Source organism: Lepidochelys kempii, chromosome 2, assembly GCF_965140285.1.
Source record: "Lepidochelys kempii isolate rLepKem1 chromosome 2, rLepKem1.hap1, whole genome shotgun sequence".
Taxonomy (NCBI): domain Eukaryota; kingdom Metazoa; phylum Chordata; order Testudines; family Cheloniidae; genus Lepidochelys; species Lepidochelys kempii.
In genome coordinates, this window is record NC_136381.1 from 186382483 (window position 1) to 186405990 (window position 23508).

Here is a 23508-nt window from a genome sequence, read left to right on the forward strand (position 1 = left end):
TTGAGTAGCATGAAGTGGCGTCCTTGTAAATAAGGAAACAAATAGCTATGTTCTTCCTGCATGGAGGCAGATTTGTATGCATTTTTGATCTTTTCTGCTACGAAGCACTTGTCTGTCTGTATGGTACTGGAAAATAAAACTGTTTTGTTTCTTTTTGACAAAAGGTATATTACAGACTCTCTGCAGCTGCATGGTTAATTGAATTTCTGTCTGTCTCCACCAGAAGCAATTCTTGCTTAATGTGACACAGCTTTTGTGCACACAGAAAAGCCTTTGACAAACTGCCTTTGACGTGATTTGTTTACAGCAACCAAAATATTTTTACACAATAAGAGGTTAATTGAGAAGATTTGGAATATTATTTGTGTGCTTCTTGTTTTCTATTTGTAAATAGTAAAAAATAATTATAAAGGCATAAGAATGCCTTTTAAAAGCTGCAAATCAGATAATCCATCAGATCATGTGATGGTCATTGACTGCAAAGGCATCTTTAGGGAGTAGATGCAGAAAGTGATTACTGAACACATGCCTTGTGTTTTGATGATTGCATTAAATGCTTTCTATGGGACAACGTTCATTGGCTATGAGAGATTTATTTAAATAAAAAACAGGCCAGACCCTTCGTATAGTGGAGGAAAAAAAGAACCGAAATCTACCAGTCTGTGCACCATTATTGTTTAAGATAGAATGATAGTGGATATGCTAGTTTGAAAGCGGTTTTCTGCAAGAGATAGGACTTGTATTTTGAAATGGTGTAGCAGCTGTTGGCTATTGCAGCATAGAGCTGCAGATCTGACAGGGTCACACAGTACTCTGTCTTTATGCTGCACTGGATTGAGGGTGGCGCAGGCACCTACAGTCACTCAGATAGTTGCCGTTACCTGATCTGTTGGTTCATTCAGAAAGCTCCAAGTAGCATCTAAATTGTATAATGGCTGTTGGGGATGGTGAGTAAGATTTTATGGTTATACATGTCCACTTTTTGTGTATGCTTATGTGAGCTGAAACCACCTTTTAATCTTTAAAATATTTTGGACAAATACTAATGTATGTTTTCTGTGGACTGATTGTTTTTTGTAGCTTTGCCATTTTTAGTATATTTAAACTGATAAAATAGAGAATAACCATTTGATTTGCAAGCCAAATACTTAAGTATGTCATTATTTTGTGTGGTGGTTGGGGGGAATGGGGCTGAAGAGGATGTGTTGTGTGTATGTAAATGATGGGGAAATATCCAAATGCTTTATAGTGAGAAGACAGCTTCTGAAGCAAAACCCGATTCTTTTGAAGCAAGGTTTGACCGTATTAAGTGCATCAAAGTCTTCAGTATGCAGGTTGACATCTTATCCTGATGTGCTTAGCATCAGCTGAAGTCCCATCATGCAGGATAATACAAACACCTAAAGGGTTTCTTTAGACACTAAAAATTTTAACCTTAATAAAATATTTTGGTAAATTCTTATTGTAAAATCAGGTCTTTGGACTTTTGTGGCATTTTCTGTAATTGGAATAGTTATTTTAAATAGGTTAAATGTTTCCCATGTGCATTTTGTGTTGACAGTTCTGTTCAACAAATAGAAAAAATGCTACTACCTAAGTGTTTATCTTAACAGAACTGGGTGACATCTGCTGAATCTACTGTGTTAATAAAAAACATGTAAAAGGAGAAGAAAAAAACGTAACCAAACCAATGGTTTACTTTTAGAGCTAAGATATAAATACAGGAAATAAGTGGCAAGGGCTGCTGTATTTTCTTCAGCTACAATAGCATTGTTACATAAACCATTATGAATGGACCAGTATTACAAGAAAGATGCAATAAGTTGGTTATACTTTGATTTGATATAGTGCATGTGGATAAAAATGTGGCATTGCTTGGCTTTGTTTACTTTTGCAGTTTTTCCTCAGGTGCTTGTATAATTGGATAGCCTTGGTAACCTTCTTCTGATTGTTCAGACAGACTTTTAAAAGGCTTATCTGACTTACAATAGATTTTTATATCTCAATACTCAAATTTAATTTAATTTAAATATTTATGTGCTTCTATGTGTGAATATGCATATGTATACTTTTAAAAAATCGTCTTAGAAGACAAGCTTATACTTTAACCTTGCTAAAACATCTACATGTGAATCCTGAAAGAGATGTTCTCCTTTTCTAAGTCACCCTGAAAGTTTTCTGTAGAATTTGAGCTTTTTGATATTCACCTTTTCAGCTAGTACAGTATTGCAATCAGAATAGTAATTAAAATGGCTGTATTATATTTCTAGAAATATTGTCTATTACTTATTAACATAAAAGAAAAACTATTCCAGTTACACTTGTTAGATTTTTTTTTCTTGAGCATGAGGGACACTTCCTCTCCCTCGGTCCCCACACCATTGATTCAAATTGATTTTGACCTTTAAACACTGTTGTTTTACTTCTTCTCTGTAACACCGGCAAGCTCCATTATTTTCCTCAGAAAAAGACCATGGTTTTATTTATGGAACTCAGATTGTAAACAGTTTCACTCAGGTTTTTATATGATGTACCTTTAATTATATTTGTTTTTCATGTAAGGTATCTCTCATGCATATTATAAAAATGGTTTGTGGTAACTTATAGTTCAAGGGCACAAGCCGGAGCATGTTAACAAATAACCATATTCCCTCAACAAGGCTACAGGATTTTTGCAGCTCTATGATGAATGCAGGTTTATAGAGTTGGGGGTTGTTGTGGAGCTCTTTTCTGTATAAATTCATTAGTCATTAACACAAGAACTAAGAACAAAGTACTGTTCAAGCAGGCAGCTGACATTCTGTGTAGGAGCTTTGAACAATAATGTCAGATACAATTAACAATGTGTAGGATGATTATGTAGCAGTTTGTCTTGCTTAAATCTACTGCTTCATACGTTTATGAGGAATTCAGTCTTCTGATATTGCATAGTGGAATGATTAGGATAAAGAAAACATTAGTAACTGTGCAGTCAACTTGATCCTTTTTAATAATTTAAATTTAGATTTTGCCATGTTGATTTTGTGTGTTCTAGATAACTTGTGCCTACGGGCTAGTAAACACTTCGAATATATTTTTAAGAAACTAAATGTAATCCTGGTTTTAAATCCTCATGCTACAGAATATAAACTTTTTTTCTTTTGCAAGAAAGAGAAGGAAATATATTTCACTAAGTCAGTTGGAATATTGATTTTGTTTATTTGAAATTTGTGAAGATCTATGTTAAAATTCTGGAAAATGTTCTACAAATACAGAGAATATTTATTAAATTCACTGTCCTGAATTTGTACTGTTGAATCAGCTTCAAATTGGATTAAAAGCAAACCCTGCGATATCTGATATTAAAGTTCAGCTATAGATACATTGTAAAGATAAGGTGATTATCTTACAAATTTTATTTGGGATACTGGTATTTCAGAAATGAATCTTTGGTGGGCAGTCTGGCTTATTGCAGTAGGTTTTTGGCAATTCTGCAGTTTTGCCCAGAATACAGACAGAAAGGTATATTTAAAATATGTGATTACTAAATTTTGAGCTATAATCTTATTTGCATTTACAGTTTTAATCACCGTAATGGATGTGGGGGAGAGTTAGGGGTTTTTATTTATTTTCAAGTCAGTTGTCTCAAGCTCTCCAGTGTTTTGTTTGTATGCAAATCTAAAAAAAAAAATTACAGTATATCTCAGACAACATAAATGTTTCAATTTTCAGTGTATGGAAAGAGTGCCAACATGACAATAACGTGTCTTATTTCTGAAGGCATTTCACATATTTAGGTGATTGTAGGTGCATGATTGCTTTGCAAATCAGATTCTGAGGCTGCTGAGGAGAATAAGTCAAGAACTGTTTTTGGCACTGGATTTCTTGTGAGCTGTTGCTTGAAGAGGATAATACAGCTGTCTTTATCTGCTGGTAACCAGATTAGGGCTTTTAGTATGTAGCTAATATACTTGTTGTGTACTACATCATCAATTTAGGGTGGTACACACCCTTCTTCCTAGTTTGTACTTCAGTGGTTTCGTCAAGATTTTGTCACAATATTGGCTGCTAATTAGTGCAGTAGTTTTTGTCATTTCAAAGGCACTGGGCTGCCTTGCTCAGATTTGAACAGAAAAATTGGGATATGGATAAAAATTCATTCACAGATAAAATTAGATCTGTGAAAGCGGGGAGGGGATTAGAGCCACACTCTGATTTTCCTCAGATAATAGGTCAAACATATTGTACTGACAGACCTAGGGCATTGAGGACTATCTAAAAACATAATCAGATTTGTGAGAGAACGCATTTGTCCACTCTAATGTATTTTTATTATACTTTACTTTTGTTGTGCTACACAACAGAATTAAAATATAAGGGGAAATGTATCTGCTGATCAATGGGATTTCTTAGTAGAATTCCATCTTACTTACAAGATACTTCAGTGTTAACTTTTGTCAGTTGTCACATGCCAGAATGTATGAACTCTGAGTATAAAGTAAGTTCATGCACAATTGGTTTGGGGAATATGGAAATTTACCTTTAAATCTAACTAAATATACTTGAAATATATGTAACAATTTATGCTTTCCCCTACTTTCAAAAATATTATTGTATTAATACATACGTAATCCTAGAGCACAAGTGCACTTACCTCTTATCTTACTGTATCCTGATATTCTTTCTTAAACAGCAGTGACTTTAGTAAGTCCTTAATCTTATTTACTGCTTTCTGTAAAACTTGGATGCTGTACAGTTTAATGATATTTTATTTCTGGTTGTAAATATTTTACATTAAAGATTTATGTAGCTTTACATATATTTGAAGATTTTATTGGAATTTTTAAAAAGCATCCAATGGGAATGCACATCAAAAATGGACATAGCCTAGAAGTTATTTCATTGGGAGAGAAGTCAGTTCCCAGACAACGGAGTTCACTTTATGTGAAAGAGGGGTGTAATAATCTCTTCTTCATGCTTGTACTAAAGTATATTTATGGGACATAGCTATGTTGCTAAGGACCAGCCCCAGCTCACTTTCTAAAAAAAATATTGCAGATAATGGAAATAAATCAGAAAATTCCCACTTCAGTTCAGTTCTTTTATAAACATGATGTTCCCTACCCCGCTCTCCGCCGCCACCCCGCCCCACACGTGTTAATTGTGCTTACACACTAGTATTTTCCCTAAAATATCCTTCCATTGCTACCACTGCTGCAGCTCCCTCAGTGTTAGCAATGCTGGAAGCACTAACGTTGTAAAAGGCTCCAAGGTGGCTGGCATTTTAACCATCCTGTCTGGAGCTGCAGGGCAAGTCTGGATGACATCAGGTTTGATCCTGCTCGAGTACAAGTTAGAAGAAAAACTCCCATTGACTCTAATGGAACAAGGATCTTATGATGATTGGAATGCTGGTTGCTGCTGGCACCTTGACTATACTAGGGCACCTACAATTGCTGCCAGCAATGTAGCTGCACAGGGGTTAGCAACAGTGTAAGAACTTGAAGGAAAAAAGTGTGGTGTAAACGAGACCAAAGGGAGTATGAAGATTTATTGAGCTAAAATTTTAGTTAGAAATAATTATTGAACAAATAAGCATATCCATTTACAAATATTAATATGAATGTAACTTCTTCCTTTTTCTAATTTTTTATGTGTAATTAATAATTATACCCTGAGTAGCAAAGTAACTGGAAGAAAAAGGAAAATGTATTCTGACAAGTTCCCATAGCTCCAGGCTTAAAACATTTGTATTTCATGATACAGTGAGGGAAATTATTCAGAATATTATAAAAGTGTAAACAATCTTTGTGGAATTAGACTAATTCAAAATTATTGATTTTGGTGTGTATATGTAATGTTTTAAATATAAGATTTCTTGATGAGTGAATTAAACGCTTAATTCTTTATCACAAATTCTACTTATTCCTATCTATGGAAACACTAAGTTGCACAGGAATTGTACTTAAATAAATAAAAAGGATAAAAATAGGGGGGAAATCCCTCAGTTAATTCTGTGGCTTTGTTGGAAAATTTCCCCTATTCTCAAGTCCTTAACTGTCTCATTCAGAGGGTAAATTTACAAGTTGTGTAGCAAGAAGAACACTTACCAGTATGTATGTTGAGAGAAAGGCCGGTGGGACAGAACGGCATGTGCTGAGGAACCTCTCTTCTAGAAATGTTGCAAAGAGCACAGGGCTAGAATATAAGAGTAGTCAGCATCTTTCTTATTCCTAAGTGTTTTGTTTTGTTTTTTTAAACACAGTGGAACCTGACCGAACTAGAGGTTTCTAAAATACTCTGGCAAATCCTTGTTTCTGCTGTCAGTTTTCTAGTCTGCCTTTTCATTGCGCTGAACACTCATCCTCTGAAAATCAGGCCACATTAAGGTGAGTCTAGTTGGGCATTGAAAAGTACTAGTCACTTCTGAAAATTTAGGCCAAATTATATGGGGAGAAAATTTTTTAATTTCTGCCTCACCTTATTTAGCATCTTTTCTAGCCTTAAAACATCCATGTTTATTTCAAAGCTTTAATTTTCAAAAACTTTGAAAAAATCTGTTTCGCTCTGCATCTCACTCTTTTAATTAAAAAAAAAATAGTTGAGGATATTAGAGCAGAATAGGAAATGGTTCACACAAAATACATCTCCTATAGGTAGGGCCTACTTAATTTTTAAGCTTTTATCTATTATAATTGGAGCCGTTTAATTATTCTCTCTAGTACAGTATGTAAGGGGTGATATAAAACTAGGGCAACTGGAATTGGGTGAAATCTGCAGCATTTTTAAAGCGAATTAACTCAAAGCACATACGAAAAACTACTTCCTTCAAAAACTATGTATTTGAATAACTTCTAAATAAAATTTATATATTTTGATCTTGTCGTTTTTTAAAAAAACAAACAACCTCAACCCTGACAGCTTTTGTTTTCCTCCTCAAAATTTTCCTGCAGAGACCTTGTAATTCCTGTACCTCTTTCCATCCCCTCCTTCTGGCAAGTTTATAGTGCTCTTAGATGATCATCTTCCTTTCCAGAGTACTTGGGGGGAATGGGGATTGAGGGCACACCATGTACATGTTACAGCATTCTCTATATTTGTATTTTAAAATTTACCTTATTCCAGAGAAACATTTTTTTCAATTAATTTAGCCACACTGATGCATACCATCTAGATACCTCTAGCAGAGATTACCAGCAGTGAAATAGCTAATTTTGAGTTTTAAATGGTTATTATGAGGTAACAAAGTCAACACTCATTATGTAAAATGGGGCAGTTCAGACTTTTCTAGAGCTAGTGTTTCTACCTGCAATCTCACCAAGGCAGAATGTAAATCCTGTTTAATAGTCCTTTTTAGGACTGACAAGAAACTTAGATTTTAAGTGCAAAATAACAGTCAAAATGGTGTTTGGGGCATTGCTGTTTCTTTTAGTGACTTTCATATGAAATTTACTCTGTTTTCAAAATATAATCTGATTATTTTGAATAGCTAACCCTGCAAACTCAATATGAGATCTGAAAGTTGACAGCTATTGTTTGATGCATGTATAATCTACAGCAATTGTTTCTATGAGCCATGTTCTGCCCTCAAAAAGAAAAGGAGTACTTGTGGCACCTTAGAGACTAACCAATTTATTTGAGCATGAGCTTTCGTGAGCTACAGCTCACTTCATCGGATTATATTTGTGGAACCCCAATGGGATGAGAGAAGTCTGGCCCAGCTCAGTCTCCAATAGCTTTCTAGCTGTACAGAACTAAGGAGCAAATCTGTTGAGGAAGAAATTGCTGTTGATATTAAATAACATTTTAGGATAGGAACATAGGTTAAATTTTGAAGAAAACATGGGGAATTCCACAAATCTATGGAGAGAGAACCCACATCCACACGCTAGCATGGATTTTCTGTGACACTTGTTTCAAGTGGCCTTGCTTCTGACCAGCTGTGTAGTTGCTGTGTAAAGGCAAGGCTGGTCGTTTATGATCTAAGAAATAAGAGTAGCTCACAAGCCTCCCCATTATTATACAGTGTCCCAGTTATCGAATAATCAGATGGTAAGACCCCTTAGTCCTTATTGATATAGGTCAATTTAGAATACCTTGTTTAGGTGTGAAAGTTCTTTACAACTTTGCCTGTCTGAGCCATAAACTCCACTGAACATACCACATGATTACTTTAGAAGTATTTTAGCTTTAAAGGATTGAGTACAGGATTTTGTATGGCTTTTATAGAATATCCCCACCACCCCCAAACAGACAAAATAGCATACAAGTTGCTATGGGGAAAGCAAAAATGGTCCATTCTGTAATAGCTTCCTTTGAAGAACAAGTCCTTGTAGTCTCTTAAGACACATTTTTTAAAAAAGACTGTGTGTGTGTCTAAAACAAGTATTTGTAATTTGTGAACCAATAAATATTTAAATAGTCTCAAGTTTGCAACACGTATGGTGGCATTTTTGCGGCCATTGGCATGTTTTCTTCTGTCTGTTAGCTTTCATTTTTAAAAATAATGGTAATATGTGTTAACCAAAAAAGTCTTTACAAATAATTAAAAAATTACACATTTAAAATGTTTTCTATTCATTTAAACAAACAAACCCAGAGAAGCTTAGACTATTGATGGTTTTTGGGAAGAGGGACTGGGTTTGGGAATAGTTAACTAGAGCCTGAACTGTTCGGCATCTTTCAGTGGGAATTGTACTGGTGTGCATTAGGCCAGGTCTAGACTAGAAACTTTTGCTGGCATAACAATGTTAGCTAGAGGTGTGAGGGTTTTTTGCAAAATTTGTATGTTGGCAAAAGCCTTCGTGTAGATGCAGATATACTGGTTTAAAGGTGCTTTAGTCGGCGTAGTTTATTTTGCTTACCAAACTGGTATAATCTGTATTGGCAAAAACACTTTTTTTTTTTTTTGGCCAGTATCAGCTTTACCTACACTTGGAGGGTTTTGCCAGATATCCATAAGGCCAAACTTTTTAGTGTAGATTAGGCCTGAGTCTGAAAACCCCTGTATATAGAGTGGTATAAGAAAGATAAGGTATGAAACAAACCTTCATTAAGCAACTGCTTAACTGATGGCCCATATCACCTTTCTTACGGGTCTTTTAATTTTGACTGCTTAACTCCTGGGAAAAAAAGGAGTTGAAAATTTAATTTAGTTCTATAGTTTTATGTTTTGTGTTTACAAAGGTGAAGTTTTATCCTTAACAGAGCTAATAGTATAGGATGTATAAGAAGACAAAAATAGTATTGGTCTATGATTCAGTAAACAGAAAAGCAGAACAGTTGGTCATATTAGCCATTCAGGTTTTCAGAATTAAATTACACAACCACAATAGAAAATAACACTTATACTCAGTTGCTGTCTGGGGAAGGTGACTTTGTTTAGATTTTTGACCAAGAGTTCCTCAGAATAGGGGCTCACTTGTGCCAACTGATCATCATCTCTGGTGGTGTTAACACAACAGAGAAAAAACAATTCAGGCCAGCTCACAAGACGGTTTGGTTAATTACTTACATGCCAATTTACCAAGGTCTCCTTCCCAATGGATTTATAATAGTCAAACCTTTTAACTTATTTTCCAATTATATTAGCCCCAGGATTAGATTAAAACTAACTACCGGAGACACACTCCTGCATTTGACAGACTGCATAGACTGAGGACAGTTCAAGAAGCTTACACACTTGGTGTCCTCTTATATTTGTATACACCTACACCTTGAAAGGAAGCTTGAAATCATTAACTATGATACACATGTACAGTGTTCTAAAATCTTAGTTAACAATAACCTGTTCTGCTTCATAGCTACAATCTTGATTGGAACCTGTTACAAAACAAGGTCATACACTGTAACTCTTTGACAGTCTTTAAAACACAAGCATGTGTGCTTCCTTACTAGTTAAGAACCCAGTTTCAGGGAGTAATCAGTTGACTGATTTGGGTCATTACTCAAGAGAAGGTCTCTGTGTTACTTATTGCCAGAACTTTCTCCAGCCATCAGCTTTTAGCTCAGTTGTTGTTCACAGCAGGAGTTGATACTGCAGACACGGGTGGAGCAACGGATGGACACGACTGTAGTCTTTTTCTTGTGCACTAGCCGGCAATGTGAATTGCTGGAAAATAGAAAGAGCCAGTTAAAGGTGTCTGTCTGAGATAGGTACTTGGTGTCGCAAGGAGGACTCCCAGGTGGCCACCCAGGACTGTAGTCTTCTCCTTTCCAGGTGTCTTCAGCTTTTGGAAAGTGATCTGCTGAAGGAGACAGGTTGTTTTATCCTATTTCGTTTTGGTGGTTTCATAGTTGTTCCTTTTCTTGGAGGTGCTGGTGTGAACCGGTGAGATGGTGATCCATACTTACAAAGGTTTAAGATGTCTAGCTAAAATGAGTCATCCTCTCTCACTATCCAGTCAGGGAATGAGACATTAATTTTTGGGTTCTTGCAGCTGGGACTGGAATTTTCCAGTGTCTGTGCAATACATCTTTTCACACTAGCTTGTGTAAGGCAAATTAGGCCATAACTGTTGGTACAGCCATATTGTAATATATCTTGAACACCATAGCAATCTGCCCTTCCCTCTATATGATATTCATATTTTGGTATTCCAATACTGAATAAAAATATTTATCCCATCCCTAAGTTAAAGTGAATTAAAACGAATAAAAATAAATTGGCTTCCTTCCTTCTCCTCTTCCCAACTATCTGCCACATTGATCAAAGGAAGTTAACAATTTTTAACATGTACATGACTGTTCATTGTGGCATGACTTCAAACTGCCAATTAGATTACTCTTCAAGCTTGTTCGTTCTTCTTCTTTTTTTTTTAGCATGCCGTGTATGTTAAAAAATCTCATACTATAATATCCCTTTAAAATAAGGGAAACAAAAACATTCATTTTGTTACTAGAGGAATGCTTTTACTCATAAATTGATATGCTAGTTCACACTTTCAGCATCTGTGCAAACTTGAGTTTGATTTTATTTAACTTCTCCTTTGAAATGGTCCATAATTACTCTATTAATTGAGGCTGTGAAAGATCAATTTAGCCTGTCTGCACAGATATTGTTGAAAACATCTTGTAATTTTAGTAATAAAAAAAATGATTTATGGAAGCTGTGTTTGTAAATATTAACACTGATTTTATCATGAGATATTTTGTCAGGGTAACAAGCCAGAAAGATTCTTAGCAGTGTTTTGAATAAAGTTGCTGTGGCTGGATTGCATTTGGCAAAGCAAGAGAGGAGGAGATCACATTGGTCAAGATGCAAAAGGAATTTTAGCTTTGGGGACTGAGGAAAGGCAGGACTGTAAAGATGTTTTGTGGAAGGATTTGGAGACAAGGTAGGTGTGTGTGTGTGTGTGTGTGTTGAAAGTGCTGAGTGAAAGAACCCCCAGATTAGACCGAATGAAAGTAATAGTATTGTCTATTGTGATGAAGAAAGGAGAACACAGTACATAACTGTTTTGTCATAAAATTGCAGTGGGTTTAACTTTTTGTTGCTTGGGAATGTAGTGCACGTGCTTCACTCTCTTTACCAGGCTTAATAATTGGGGTTGTAGGTGTGTGGTAAACTTGTAAGCAATGACATGGAGAAAGACTTCTTTGGTAGGAATAGAGAGGAAAGGTTATCTTTTTGCCAGGGTTATAGAGGGAAAAGTGATGGAATGTTGAAGCTTGGATGTGTAGGAGGAAGAAGAGATGATGTGTTTAATGCTAATAAGCATGTGGTACTGGTAAGGTGCTTATGAGTTTGGGAGGAAGATGCGATTCAGCATGCCAGGTCCTGTTATTGACACTTGGATTTAATCTCACCAAGTTCCTGTTGTCTGTGTAACTACTCTGTGGCAACCACTTCTCCAAATTTGCATCCTGGTTATCAGGCAAAGCATATTTTTACTGCATTCCGTCAAAATCAACTGAAGTATGGTGAAAGAGGCATGTGTCAGCCATGCTTATCTTTATGTGAAATCTGAATCCAGGTTTATCAGAGTAGTTTGGAATATGGCAAAGAAATACTCGAGGAGGAGATGGGGATATATTTATTAAAGATATACTGTGGGAGGGGGGAGAGAACATATTTACTATAGTGTGTTACCAAATCTATTACAAACCAACCAAAGTAAAGTTGCCCCAAAGAACTGGGTTAAGAATCTTTGATAAACTGTGTTTCCAGCAGTGGTATTGTAATTTGTCATTCTCCCTCAAGAACTCCAAGCAAGAATGAACATGGCAAGGTGAAGTTCAGGAAAAATGTACATTGTATTTCATCAGCAATTTCCCAGAGCCTGTAATTAACAATGGGTGAAAAATCCATTTGTGCATTGAACTCCAGATCTGCAGCACATAGACAGTCAAAGCCATACTTTAACTCCCCCCTCCATTTTTGATATGATTTTTCAGTAGGCCATGCTGAGACAGATATTGTGCTCAATGCATCAAATGAAAAGGATAGTAACCTCTCTTCAGTGCCTTGTACTGGACCAAGGCAAAACAGGGCAGAGCCCTTTAACTACTGTAGGAATATGCCATAGGAAAAATATTCATTAAACTATCCAGGGGAAGAGAAACTGACAATGAAGATGCAGTTGGAAAACAGAGAGAATGCAGGAATATTATATTGAGACAACTCCTTTGTGTTCTCAGCCTACTCATGGTCCCCCATGCACATGCTTCCTATTCCAATCGTCCTCATATTGTTAGGACCCCACAGACCTCCGTGACGTTTATGTAATAGAATATTTCTTCTGTTAAACCCACTGTGATTTTTCTTCTTTACTGGGATTGTTACAAAATTGTGTAATTTTGACAGATCAACAGAAAATGCTTTCATACATGAAATGTTTTTATAACTGTCAAAGCAGTGCAAGAATTATACCATTCTCTTGCTCCCACACTCTTCTTCATATGAGAATTAAACATAATCAGGAAGCTGGTGATAAATTAATACAGACACCTGCTTAACTTATGTCCCACAACAGCTATGGCTTGCAATGGATATCAGTTTTTCTTCTTTGAGGAGTGTCCTTGTGGGTGCTCCATTTTAGGTGTCTTGACGCCCTGCACTCGTAATCGTAGATTTGTAGTAGCAGTGCCCGGTTGGGTCGCGCACATGGTGTAGCCATCTCGCGCCACTCAGAGCGGTTACATAGTGGTGCGCAGCCAGCCGTCCCCCAGTTCCTTCTCTACTGTCTTTGGCTTGAGTTGGAGCGATTAGCAGAGCCCTCTCTTAACCTCTGATAAGATTTATAATAGGTGGTTCATACTGATAGTTTTAGCTTAGTTGTAGTTAGTTTCGCTATCCACTTGCCTTACCATAATTTCTTTAAAAAATTTTTTTTAAAAAAAATCCCTTTACAATCCCTATCTACCCCTACCTCTCTAGCAGGTGTACATCCTTAGCCTCAAACAGAGTTTATCCCTTTTTCTCCTCTGAGACTGACTCTCTCATGCACGGTCGGCTCACCTGGCTTTAAATGCTGCCTGACTTGCAGACTCTCCATACCAGTCTCTGACAGTCACACTCAGTGTCTGCTGCCTTGGCGAGACGCACGTTACTCAAAAGTGCCCACACTGCAGAAAACTAACAGCTAGGACAAGAAAAGCCAGGGATCTCCAAGTGAAGCTCCTCATGCTGGGGAAATCCCTCAGACCAGCCTCTGACCCAAAGTTTGAGTCACCCCCTGGCCAATGGTCACCAGCAGCAGACTCTGACAGGGGTGTTTCACTTGAACAATGGCTGCCAAAGAGCCTACTTCTAGAAAAGCTACCAAAAGTGGTCGCAGACATCCCTGCACTGAGAATCGCCTAAAAGAAAGTGATCTCCAACTGAAAAATCTGCCCTGGTACTGACCGCTCCGAGAGCTTGACTGTGAGGCACTGTGAACGTCCGATGCTGACAGTTCCCAAAAAGCTAAAGACCCTATGCAGGCAAGCTCTAATGAAGGTTCACACACTAAAGTTAAATCTTCCAGCTTGGCACCCAAGGAGCTGAAGAAGATCTTGGCACGGAGCACTACAATGGCACCACCTGCTGTACCTATGCCTCACAGCTTCAACTGATGCTCCTGGTCTGTCCACAAAGCTGTATCTGGCACTGAGCTTCATGGTTCTGCAGCAATTCATGAGGCATGCGGACCTGATAATGGCCTCAACACCTGAATCTCCTTTACTCAGCATGGAGGATACCCCATCCAGATCAGTACCAACCCAGATGACTGCTCCCCTTTCATTACTGCAGATCAGCCCCCCCCAATCTCCAGCGATGAGGAAGAGGATGATGATGCAGTAATATATACTCCTCACCTCTCTTCACCCAAGCCAGGACCATCTCATCACCAACCATCTGCAGATATACGACGATGATATGATCACCCCGAGGCACCGTCCCCCATACTATTCCCACCTAACTGGTCATACTGGGATACATGGGCAATATATAGGGCCCAAAACTGCAGGCTCCCTAACCCACCTAAGTCCAGAACATCCCCGTCCCCTTCGCTAACTGTCCCGGCACCCTCAGAAACACAAGAGGAAGACGCTGAGGAACCTGACGCCACAGCTGAACATGAGACTTTGTCACCTACTCACCTCTCATCTTTGTCACCGGACAAAACCACAATGCGACCACCATGGGGGATGATTTCAAATCCTTTCAGGACCTCTTCAAAAGGGTTGCTGAATCCATGGACGTTTTGTTGGCTCAGCTACCAGAAGCTCAGTACAAGCTCACAGACATACTCCAGACATCCCCATCGGCAAAGATAGCTCTGCCAATTAATGATGCAATCATGGAACCTGCAAAAATAATCTGGCAGACACTTGCTACAGTACCACCCTCATGTAAAAGATACGACAAAAATTGTTACATGCCCGCAAAAGGGGCTGAGTTCCTATTTACACACCCTGCACCAAACTCTTTAGTAGTAGAGGTGGTCAATCAAAGGGGGAAACAACACCACTCTCGAATGACCCCATATAAGGAGGACTGGAAAAAGCGACACGTTTTCGGGCAGATAGCTTACTCCTCTGCTATACTTCAGTTCCGCATAGCCAACTATGTGGCCCTTCTAGCCAAATATACACACAATCTGTACTCCAAAATGTCAACTTTCATTGAAAATTTACCAGATGTCAAAAAAGAAAAGTGCAAACCTTTCCGAAGGGGGTCTCATCAACAGGATGGCCCTCCAGGCCTTCCTTGACTCCGCAGACATGGCAGCACAATCCATTGCGACATCTGTGGTCACGTGCCATGCATCGTGGCTCCACCTCTCACCCCAAGGGAGGTCCAGGCAACAGTCAAGGACTTACCCTTCGAGGGGAAGAAAGTATTTCCAGATAAAAACTGATGTCTTGTTACACACCCTAAAAGACTCAAGGGTGACCTTAAAAACCCTTGGGATTTACCTACTTGCAAACAAAGAAACAGAGGAGCTTTTACAATCAGAGATTCCGGTGTATGCCATACTCTCAGCCCCAAAGACAGTACAACCTATGGTGTAAACAAAGACCGAACAGACACTGGCAGAACCAAGATCAGACTTTGATGTGTCAACTATCCACTTCTAGACAATCATTTTGAAGCGTGGTCGAGGGCATGAGACCTCCACACTCTCCTACTCCAGAACCAGAAACGGTCCCCCGCCCATTTGGAGATGGTCTTTCACCATACTATCCAGTCTGGCACACCATCGTGACAGACAAGTGGGTTTTAGAGATTATCCAGAAGGGCTACTCCATCCCCTTTATTTCTGTCCCACCTACCCACCCACATGCCGCGTCCATCTTCAGGGACCCATCTCATGAGTACCTGTTACAACAGGAAATAAATGACTTCATACAATTAATTGCCGTGGAACCCGTACCATCACAACACAGGGGGAGAGGTTTTTATTCACATTACTTTCTAATGCAGAAAAAGACTGGCAGGTGGAGACCCATCCTGGATTTAAGAAAATTCAGCAGATTCATGAGAACACATTTCAAAATGGTGACTCTAACCACAATAATTCCGGCATTAGAGAAGGGAGATTGGCTCTCAGCCCTTGACCTTCAGGACTCTTATTTTCATCTTACCATCCAACCGTCTCACAAGATTCCTGAGATTCACCCTAGGGAAACAGCATTTCCAATACAGAGTACTACCTTTCAGCCTATCCACTGCCCCAAGGGTTTTTTCCAAGGTTCTCGCTGCTGTTGCAGTTCACCTACGCAGTCAGAGTAATGATATTTCCATACTTGGCCAACTGCCTCATACAAACACCAACATGGCAAGAAGCTATAAACGCCACGCAGAGCACAATAACCCTTTTCACAAACCTAGGGTTGCAAATAAATGTGCAAATGTCCACACTGGTTCCTGTCCAAAAGTTGGAAGGCATAGGAGCCTGTCTCAACTGTCTAACAGGAACACTACCCCAACAGCACATCCTCACCCTAGTCAGCCTAATTTCAAAAGTGAGGAATAGCCAACAAACATCCGTCAGAGCATGTTTACAGCTCTTGGGGCACATGTAGGCAACTACGTTTGTTGTCAAACATGCCAGATTCCACATGAGATGCTTGCAGGCCTGGCTTTGAACAGTGTATATACCTCACAGACACACACTCACCAGACGCCTCACAATGCCACGCAGAGTAAAAGACTCATTAACATGGTGGACAAAACCAAAGAATGTCTGCTCAGGAGTCCCTTTCCAACAAAGAACTTCAACCATGACAATCACAAAGGTGCTTCTCTAATAGGTTGGAGGGTGGGGGGGGTGCACATCTACTCAACAATACGGTCAAGCGGAGTCCAACCTGCATGTAAACTTACTGGAACTAAGGGAAGTTCGAAATGGATGTGAGCACTTTTGCCGTCTAATCAAGAACAATGCCATTAAGATCTTCATGGACAATATAGCATGTATGTTTTATATAAACTACCAATGGGGAGTACGATCATACTCCGTATGTACAGAGGCACTATGCTTTTGGAATTGGTGCATCACCAACAATATACAGATATCAGCATCCTATCTGCCCGGAAGCCAGAATACAACAGTAGATGTACTAAGCAGGGATTTCTCAAAAACCCACAAGTGGGAGATGGATCCCGGAATTCTCAAATTCATATCCAAACTATGGGGGTTGCCCAACATAGGTCTATTTGCAACTCAGAACGCCAGTTGCCCACAGTATTGCTCCAGAGCGGGATTGGGACACCACTCCCTAGGCGACACCCTCCTCATAAAATAGGAGGCGCTACTGATGTATGCATTTCCTCTGACCCCACTCCTAAGACGAATCATTCACAAGATTATGCAGGACAAATCCAAGGTTACTCTCATAGCGCCCACATGGCACAGACAAACATGGTTCCCATACTTGCATCACATGGCAGTGAAACTGCCTCAAACCCTTCTCTTAGTACCTCACCTTCTATCACAAGATGCGGGACGTGTCCGTCACCCAAACCTCGCAGTACTGCACCTCAAGGCCTGGTTACTCCATGGTTGACTTGGGTCGAGAAGGCCTGTTTTGAGGAAGTAAAAGATATATTACTTAGCGGTCGGAAACTAAGTACAAGTAAGACACATATCTATAAGTGGAAATGATTCTGCACCTGGTGCCAAGATAAACAGATCTTGCCACAATCATCCCCCCTACCACAGATCCTGGACTATGTACAAGGACTTAAAAAAGTGGGGCTATCCACAAGCTCCATCAGAGTACACTTGGCTGCTGTTATCTCCTTCCATGACAAGATGGACGGGGTCACTGTTTGCTCACCCGATGATTAAATGCTTCTTTAAAGGCATTGAATACACTTATCCCACAATAAGAAACCCTACACCCATGTGGGACTTCAACCTTGTTCTACGTAGACTCATGGGAAAGCTATTTGAACACCTTGCAACCTGCTTTTTGTTGCACTTAACCATGAAGGTGGCTTTCCTCATTGCCATCACATCTGCCAGACGGGAGGGAGAATTAGGTGCCCTAATGGCACACCCACCTTATATAACATTCTTTAAAAATAAAGTAATCCTATGACTGCATCCTAACTTCATACCCAAAGTCGCCTCCCCCTTTCATTTAAACCAACCTATTTTACTTACCGGTATTTTTTCCTAAGCCACATGTGGATGGGAAAGAGGCCTCACTCCACACATTAGATGTTCGCAGAGCATTGAAAGAACAAAAACATTTAGAAAATCACCTAGACCAAACCATCTCAAAACAGAAACTATCCAAATGGATATCAGGATACCAAAACAACGATAAAGGGTGGGGTGGACTGACTGCATCCCCAGTTCCTTCTCACAGCTGCATGGTCTGGTTGGAACTTTCAGTGATCATGTCTGTGACACATTTCAAAAAGATCATAGTTGTCGTTAGTTTTACCAGTTTTATCTGCAGTTTTTTACTAGTTTGTCTTTCCTAGTTAATAGTTACGTTAGTTTTAAAATAGCTTTGGGTTTTTTCCCCTACACTGAACCTGAGTGTGGGTGCTGGACTATGCCCAGTATCCCAGGCTTGAAACTTTGTGCCTCATGCCCACCATCTTTTTTGGTCAGCGACAAGCATCAGCGCTGCCTCTACCGCCTGGGAGAAGCTCACATCGTGGCTAGGGGTAGTATTTGCTAATCCTTTCCGAGACGAACCCGAGAAGGCTGAGACCTTCATCTCTGAAGAGCTGGCCATGAGACTGCATGTGGACTTAGACCAGGGAACCCCTTGCGTACATCGGCTTGATTCAGTGAGGAGCTTGCTTCCTGCTACTACATCCAATTCCAGTGCTGGTAAGATCACCCCCACTGACCCCAGGGTGGGGGCTTAATCAGGAAGTTTGAAAGCACTCCTACAAGCATGTAGCTACATCTTCATCTAAGTCCAAGAAAATGGACATTCCCTCCACTAGCTCAGGGATTGAGCTCATTCCAACTGCCACAGGCATGAGAAGAAGACTCAGAAACTATGGGAGCCAACTGTCCCAGGCATTGAACCGCCAGTACTGCCATCACTGGCACCCCACAAGGCATGAGAACTTCAGGGAAAGTCATTAGTGCCAGTACTAATGTCTGGGAAGGAAAGAGTGCCCCTCACACTGGGAAGATCCTGATCCATGGCTGAATCCCAAGAGGTCTTTGCCTTATCTGACCCAGTGTCCCTCCTTTGTTGGCTCCCTCCCTTCCAAGGAGATCATATCTCCTCCATGGGATGTGCCTGGGGCAGGAGTGGGAAAACTATGGCCCACGGGCCAGATCTGTCTTGCCAGCCATTTTAATCTGGTCCGCAAGCTCCCCCTGGAGAGCGGGATCTGGTGCTTGCCCCGCTCTGGCACTTCAGCTGTGGAGCAGGGTTGGGGGCTGCTCCATGCGGCTCCTGGAAGCAGAGGCATGGCCCCGCTCCACCTCCTATGCATAGGAGCAGCCAGGGGGCTCTGCTCTGCACATTGCACAGCCAGTGGGAGCTGCAGGGGCGGTGCCTGCAGACAGGGCAGCATGCAGAGCCGCCTGGCTGCGCTTCCGCATAGGAGCCAGAAAAGGGACATGCCACTGCTTCCGGGAGCCACTTGAGGTAAGCACTGCCCGGAACCTGCACCCCACGCCCCAACCCCTTGCCCCAGCCCTGATCCTCCTCCTGACTTCTGAACCCCTCGATCCCAGCTCGGAGCACTCTCCTGCATGCCAGAGCCTGCACCCCTTCCTGCTCCCCAGCCCCTTCCCCAGCCCTGATCCCCTCCCACCTGCTGAAATCCTTGGTCCCAGCCCAAAGCCCCCTCCTATACCCCAAACTCCTCATCCCCAGAGCCTGCATCCCCAGCTGGAACCTGCACCCACCCTGAACCTCACTCCCCCACCCCAGCGCCCCCTTCTGCACCCTGAACTCCTAATTTATGGCCCCACCCTGGAGCCTGCACCCCCAACCAGAGCCCTTATCCCCTTCTGCACCTGAACCCCAATTTTGTGAGCATTCATGGCCCGCCATACAATTTCTATTCCCAGATGTGGCCTTTGGGCCACAAAGTTTGCCCACCACTAGCCCAGGATATAGCATCTCTTGCCCTCCTCACAGGTACTATATTCGGTTCCATCGGCTCCAACAGCGCCGCCATTAGAACCAGAGTCCGCCTTCTCCCCTTCTGATGAATCAGAACCAGGAGAAGAACAACCTCTTCCATACTGCTCCTATACGCCATCACTGAGACATGCACATCCGAGGGAACTGCTACCCCCATATCCTCCTCGGAACCACTGTTACCCCATGCCATGGGGCCCTCTGCAACCTCTGGTGGATCTGGTTTACTGACCATATTAGGGGCACTGGGCACAGTATCCTCTCTCAGAACCTGCCTGACCTGCAAGAGAATCATTTCCTGCTTCCCCCCCCAAAGGGAACTATCAGACAGGTTCATAAATCCAATAGCGGAGGAAGAATTTTACACCCTGGCCTGGCAGTTCTACTGGAGCCGACTAGGGTTCCCATCCTCCTCACCGGATGAAACGGTAACTACATTATCTCCCTCCCCACCAGGTGACTTCCTAGAGTTCCAGGAGCTTCTAAGGAGAGTTGAGGGAGAATTACACATCCCACTGGAGGACATTCAAGACTCTGTGTAAGCTCCTGGATATCCTACACACCTCAGCACCTGCAAGAATAGTGCTCCCAACTAACAATGCCATATTGGTTCCAGCCAGAGCTGGATGGCATACTCTAGCCACATGTTCTAGCCTAAAGGAACTAAGAAATGTTACTGTTACCAACCAAGGGGTCAGAATTCCTCTTCTCTCACCTTGCTCTGAACTTGCGGATGGTTCAGACTGCTTCAGAGAGGACCAAGCAGCAACACCCTCCATCTACTGGGGGCAAGGAATGGAAGTGCCTCAATCTTCTGGGGAGGAAAATCTTCTCTTCCTCCAGTTTGCAATTCTTGATTGGCAATTATCAAGCACTATAGGCTAATATGCCCTAGTATAACCTGCTTCCAAACCCTTGTCAAGGAAGGGAAACTCAAAGCTAGAACTGCCCTCCATTCGACAATAGTCACTGCTGATACCTCCTCTGGGGCCATGGCCACAGCTGTCATGATGCATAGGGAATCCTGGCTTCATGCTTCTGGTTTTCCTAGGGAGATCCAGAACACCATCAAGTACCTCCCCTTTGAGAAATCCCATCTTTACAACCACAAGACAGATGAGTCTTTACATACATTGAAAGATTCTCTGGCTGCCCTCTGCTGGTTGGGCATATGCACTCATGCCCCAAAAAGGAAGTTCCACTCCCCGTCATCCACACACAGGTACAGGTCTCCTCAGTTCTATCACTAGAGGCCTTACAAACCACCACAAAAATGCCATCTTGCCTCGTTGGCTTCCTCGTCTCAAACCCAGCCTGAGGCCAAGAAGTATTTTTGATACAAGCTCAAGAGCTGCCAGCCACAGACCTAACACCTTGTGACCCCTCTCTCTTTTATCACTCGTGGAGTGCAATACTAATGGACAGATGGGTGCTTAATGTCATCCGCCACGGCCATACAATCAAGTTTGTCACACTATCTCCTCCAAACCCTCCCTCCCTCATCCCCCTTTGGGGACCACTGTCATGACAGTATTCTCGCCCAAGAAGTGCATTGGGGAGCAATTGCATTAGGGAGCAATAGAGCACATTGCTCTGGAATTTCAAGGAACAGGGTTCTACTCCACTTACTTCCTGCCCCCCTCCCCCCCCAAAAGGGCAGTTGGAGACCAATCACCAACCTCTGCCACCTCAATTGCTTCATCTGCAAACTCAGGTTTCACATGGTACTGCTGGCAGTTATAATTCCATTCCTAGAAAAAGGCATGTGGTTTACGGCTCTCGATATGAAGGACACTTACTTCCATGTTGACATTCATCCCACCCACAGACGTTTTCTCAGATTTATGGCGTGTGCTGATTTCCAGTACTGAGTACTTTCCTTCGGAATAATTACCGCTCCCAGAGTCTTCACCAAAGTATTTTCCATAGCAGCAGCTCACATCAGGTGTTATGGTTTTCTTGTTTTTCCATACCCCGACAACTGGCTCCTGTCAGCCAAGCCCTGCCGGGAAGCCCTTGTATCAACCTCCAAACTACTCGACTTCCTCGCTTCACTTGGAGTCAGCGTCAACATTGAAAAATTGATCCTTAACACTATGCAGTCACTAGACTTGATTAGGGCTACCATAAATTCTATCATGGCGCTGGCGTACCTGCCCACAGACAGGTTTGGGGTGATGAACACCATCATATCTCACATCATGAACAACCTACATATACCAGTCAGGACTTGCCTGTCTCTTTTGGGCTACGTGGCTTGCACCTACATGATTCCTTTTTGCAAGACTTCATTTTTGCTGCCTTCAGACGTGGCTCCAGTCTGTGCACTTGCTGAACTGCCACTCTGTGGACCTCAGGCTTGACATTTCTGGCCAAGGTACTGTCATCCCTTCTGTCATGGACAGACCCACATCACATGCTCCTGGGAGTTCCCTTTCTTTCCTTCTCTCAGAGCAGAATTATCACCAACATGACCCTGGTAGGCTGGGGAGCTTGTATGGACAACCACACGGGGCAAGGCATGTGAATGCATTGTGAATCCAGGATGCACATCAATATCCTGAATCTTTGAGCAGTGTGAAAGGCATGCAAATCCTCTCTCCCACTCATTCACTCTCATCATGTCCTCATCTTGTCAGACACCACCACCACGATTTTCTATATCAAGAAACAAGAGGGAAGGGAGATCTTCGGCTCTCTGCACAGAAGAGATCAATCTCTGCAAAGCTATAGTGATTGTTACAAGATATATCAAATAATATGAATTTAAGGCCAACTAGAATAGTTTATATTTTGGTAACAGCTGAGTAGCCCTGTCGTCCTTGTCCGTTCCCTTTGACAAAACAGTGTTGATACTTTATTCTGTTATTAAAAGATTTCATTATTCTGCTGTCCCCAGACTTCTACATATCCCTCATCGTTTTATAATGAAAACATCATCTTGCTCTGTGTAATAATGTTACTTTGAAAACAATAGATTTTGGAAAAGATCTTGAATTATTTGTGAATATCAAGGTCAATTGTAGCTGCTTATTTTCTGGTATATCTGAATGCCTTTTAAATCACATGTTGCATGTTCAAAATTTGGCAGTTTAAAAGCTCACAAGTACCACTACCTCAAGATTACAGCATATTAGTCTTATTTTAAAAACTTTCCATTGATTTCTATCAGTCACATTGATTTTTTTTTTAAATTTGAATTGGTGTTTAAGACTTCATATGGACTTGGTCTGTAACATTTGCTCTGATCTTTTTTCAGTTTATTTTCAAAATTGGCCTGTAAGATCCAACTTGACCAATGACCGCAACACACCTTAAGTGGGGGAAGGGCATTGTCTGACTTGCTGGGGAAAGGGGTATACCTCTTTAAGGGCAGGGGCATAAATGTTGCTTGAGGATGCTGACTCATCCCTCCCAGCTGACTGAAAGAGGGCGGAGAGTACTAGGTGCAAGCAGGGCAGGGGAAGC

The 23508-nt window shown here is 41.2% G+C and overlaps 1 protein-coding gene across 35 annotated transcripts in view; it reads left to right on the top strand.

Annotated features, from left to right (window-relative positions):
* CLASP2 (cytoplasmic linker associated protein 2) overlaps window positions 1-23508 on the top strand; it is a 271467-nt gene that overhangs the window by 65310 nt on the left and 182649 nt on the right. Inside the window, exon 1 of one of the 35 annotated variants that reach the window (XM_073333054.2) lies at window positions 394-947. The exons of the other annotated variants lie outside the window; for them this stretch is intronic. Within the exon in view, the coding sequence (XP_073189155.1) occupies window positions 932-947 (16 nt within the window). The 5' untranslated portion in view covers window positions 394-931. Of the gene's footprint in view, window positions 1-393; window positions 948-23508 lie in introns of those variants that run through there. 35 annotated transcript variants of the gene reach the window in all.